Source organism: Alternaria postmessia (assembly GCF_024291825.1).
Source record: "Alternaria postmessia strain BMP 2775 chromosome Unknown scaffold_310, whole genome shotgun sequence".
Lineage (NCBI taxonomy): Eukaryota > Fungi > Ascomycota > Dothideomycetes > Pleosporales > Pleosporaceae > Alternaria > Alternaria postmessia.
The window spans coordinates 1-3,779 of record NW_026260383.1 but is presented as its reverse complement, the minus strand read 5'-3'; the positions used below and the strand labels follow the sequence as shown (position 1 = coordinate 3,779).

General features: G+C 53.8%; 1 protein-coding gene across 1 annotated transcript; it reads left to right on the top strand.

Moving 5' to 3' along the window:
* Nucleotides 1-454: 454 nt before the first annotated feature.
* Nucleotides 455-1,211, top strand: J4E82_011696 (uncharacterized protein; the record flags this gene model as incomplete). The annotated part of the gene is made up of 1 exon (XM_051737890.1): nucleotides 455-1,211. A coding segment is annotated over one exon (757 nt), but the record flags the coding sequence as incomplete, so codon positions are not given.
* Between the last annotated feature and the right edge of the window lie 2,568 nt (nucleotides 1,212-3,779).

The following is a 3,779-nucleotide window of genomic DNA, read 5'->3' as shown; positions in this document are numbered from 1 at the left end:
GGGCGCCAGACGCCGACGGTCCGAACCGACTGCACCTGACCGCTGTCGGGCAGATGCTGGCGTTTACGCTGCAAGCTCTGAGAACGCCGCTTCGGAGCCACAGATGGCGAAAGGAGACATCGGCTCGACTGAAGAGCTGGGAGGTCCTGTACAGCGTACTGCTGGACGACATCCCATCGCACGAGACGCCGTCGTCAGAATATCGACCGCCTCGAAACACAGAATTTCTGCGTATGTCGCCTGTGCGGATTCGGCAACGACGAGCACGCACAGGCGAAGTCGACTGCTCGCAGCCGCAGGATCGGCATAACACCAGCGACGAGGAGCCTGATCCAGACACACCAAGCCGACAACCACCTCCACCATCGTTATCGTCATCATCATTATCACCACCACCGCCTCCACATCCATCTCGTTCGCGACCCACCACCAGCATTCCTTCATCTGATCGCAGATCAGGCAACACAGGACGAGATGGAAAGTACTGCACTCAGAACTGCTTGCTTGGCCTGGCGAGGAGTGGTCCTCTTGACGTCGCGTGCCCGAATGCGAGGCTACATGGTATAGACCGTCATCAGTTAAGCCGGTCGACGTTCCTCAAGCGCATCCGCCAGCAGCTGTCCGAGGACCTAGACTCGAACTGCGAGGTCATAGGGCTTCATGGAGCGTGTGGCGTCCCCTTCTGTGTCAGATTGGAGTCCCATGGATATACCGTAGTCGCCAAGGCTTGCCCGATCGAGCTTGTGCATCGTCTCGAGTGGGAAGCCAAGATCTACCATCGCCTGCGTCCTATACAGGGCACGCATGTGCCGGTGCATCTAGGCAACATTGACCTAGAGGTTCCCTACTACTACGAGGGGATCTGTGAGCTGAAGCACATGATGTTCCTCAGCTACGGAGGCAAGCGCATGGACAAGCATCCGGCAGCAGACAGCAAGTTGTTTGTTTCACAGCAGACGGAGGCATCAGTGCAAGCCGTTCGTTCACTCGGAGTACTGCACACCGACCTCGTAAAACGGAACATGCTATGGGAAGACCGAACACGCCGAATGATGGTGATCGACTTCGAGCGGGCAAAGATGGTGGAACCGCGAAGGCCGCTGGGCGCTGTCTCAGCCAACGCGAAGAGGAAGGGTGTCTTTGGTGATGAAGATGGCAGACTTGCACCGGAGCGACATGGGGCACTTTGTGAGCTGACGTCGTTTGGCTGAGGTTAAGGTCGATGGCTTGGGCTTGACGCAGTCAGGATCTGGCACGCACGTGTGCAATCTCGCGGTGCTCCGTCGTTGATTCGTCACTTGTATTGTGGATACACTTTCATGTCCCACCACTTCAACAAGGCTGCGGGCTTTCGCAAGACGTCTAGTCGCAGCATGTGTTCAAGGTCATGCGCGGGATCGGTGTCGAAGAAGGCAGAGGACGAGAAGGCAGAGGACGAAAAGGACAACAGCCTGTCGGGCACTAAGCTGTTCTTCCAGACATCTCCTCACGCAACCAAGAGCACCAATGAGGTCGCGAGGTAGAAGATTCAGGCAGTGACGTTGACGAGGCTGGTCTTTGCCATCTCTAGGCCTCTGATAAAGGTAGAGAGGCTCGTCTCCCGGATAGAAGTCGGCCGTGAAGTCTGCGGTGTTGGTTTGCAATGCGAAGGTTTACACTCTTGCCACAGACTTCCGCATGGAATACGTGGCGTTGACAAAACACCGGCATAGGTCTGGCGGCGGTCAGGAAGCTCATCGAATCAGACATTGCTATCCAATCCGCCGATATCTGAATGGCTGGCTTCAATCACTGCTGTCGAGTCCTGCAGTAACGCAATCTTTGATCGGTCCGGCTAGAGCGATCATGGGCAGTGAACAGCATCTTTTTCTTTATCAGAAGTTGGATACGAGAAGAAAGGAAAGTGCTTTATCATCGTTGTCCTTGTTATCCGAGGGTGACGTAGGCACAAGCAGAATGGCAGTAGCAAGGGTTTGGCAGGCGACCTACCACACCAGTGAAGAGCTTCTCATGATATTTCCACCCCATTCAACTCGCAGCTTGCTGCCACTCGATGTCGTCCTCTTCGCGCCGCTTTCGAGGTGCTGCACAGAAGAGCTTACCCACTACCTCTAGTAAACCCAAGGCCTCACGAGGATCGCGGAATGCTACTTCCACAGCAAATCCTGGCCGGCTTAGAACTCTACAACGACTCTGGAGCTCGTATAGAAGAGTTTTCGAGCTACAGGCGTGTGGCCAATAGACGCATATGCGATGCTAAAACGCTTCAACAACCACCCACAACAACAAGATGAAGACGCAGAGAATGGAGAGCATAGCGACGGTAACAATTGACCTGAGCTGCCCAAAGTTTCCAACACTGCAGTTGCTGACAAGGCCAGAATTGGAGCCAAGCGGCTGTCGCGAAGCCTCTACCCGTTACTAGTCAACAACGAGCCTCTTCCTGCTCAAAACGAGGAGCTACAACACGAGCCCAACGTCATTAGAAAGCGCCCGACCCGGCGGACAACACCGGCTACACAAGACAGCGACGACTGGCACGGCGGTGCCATCTTCTACAGTCTCAAGAAGCTTGCCCACGACCGCGCGCAAAGCTGCAGAACTTGATGAAGCCGCGCATCTACAACTCCAAGGAAACCCCCTCACGATAGAGAGGCAAAGGCGGCGGCAATAGCATACAGAAAGCAGCAGCAAGAGGAGGCAAGTTGGTTCGGTAGCGTGCTGCTGAGGAGCGTCGCGAGCCAAAGAAAGTACCAGCTGAAGCGCTGGCTGCCAAACGAACGCTCAAAAAGCAGCAACGCGACGCTGCAGCCGCTCAAAAATTTCACGATAAGCTCGAACGAGTGTAAGCGAGAGGCTTCACATTGTGCTGCAAAGAATCCAGTAAAGCGTCGTCATGTTGTGGTTGTGCGAAGACGTGTTGACGCTGAACCTCCGGCTGCGTCTCCCCCACCCGTTTTCACTACGAGCGGCCGCAACACCAGGAAACCAGCTAGCTACAAATAGTAGAAGAGATGTGCAAGCATCTATATAGCAATACACTAGCTTCTCTCGCAAAATAGCATGTCGCAGACCGAGCGCTGTCGGAAACCTTGTTACTAATAACGCGGTGCGATGACCTTTGTACAAACTCAGCTACAATGCTACAAACAACAACAACACATACGCTTTCTCTTGATTTGTCTGCCTACAATACCCGCATCCAACTGTGCGACATGGTTTCTGTCGGGTGTGGCTCTACGGCTTCATTCTTTCATTGTCAACATTTCGATGGGTTGGCTCGACCTGCTAACTGGCTCGTTTCGTGTACGGGCACGGTACACAAAACGCGTCATGACTCCACCACCATGGACCCAACTAAAGGAGTAGCTAACAACATTATATCGCGCGAGACAGGCACGACGCTCAAAAAGCTATACAACAGTTCTCAAAGAGCAAGCGCAGAGCCTCAAAGTCTTCTGAACGACCCAAGGAGCGTCAGAAAGGTGTTGTTAACGATTCATCTCATGTACAAGCTAAGGCAGCCGCCCCAGCCGCCCCAGCGCGTACTACCTGAACACGGCCAGTACGGTCACCTAAGAAATCTTCGAAATAACTAGACAGTTTCGCACACATCTATATCACAATACACCAAGCAATCCTGCGACGATCCTCCTTGTACGTGGCCGTACAGCCTCATCTTGCAAGAGTCCTGTTGTTGTTCGAGTTGCTCGTCGGGTGCACGAGCACGGTACCACTTTCACAGCATGTAAGCTTACGCCGTCTTTGTTCATCCAAAA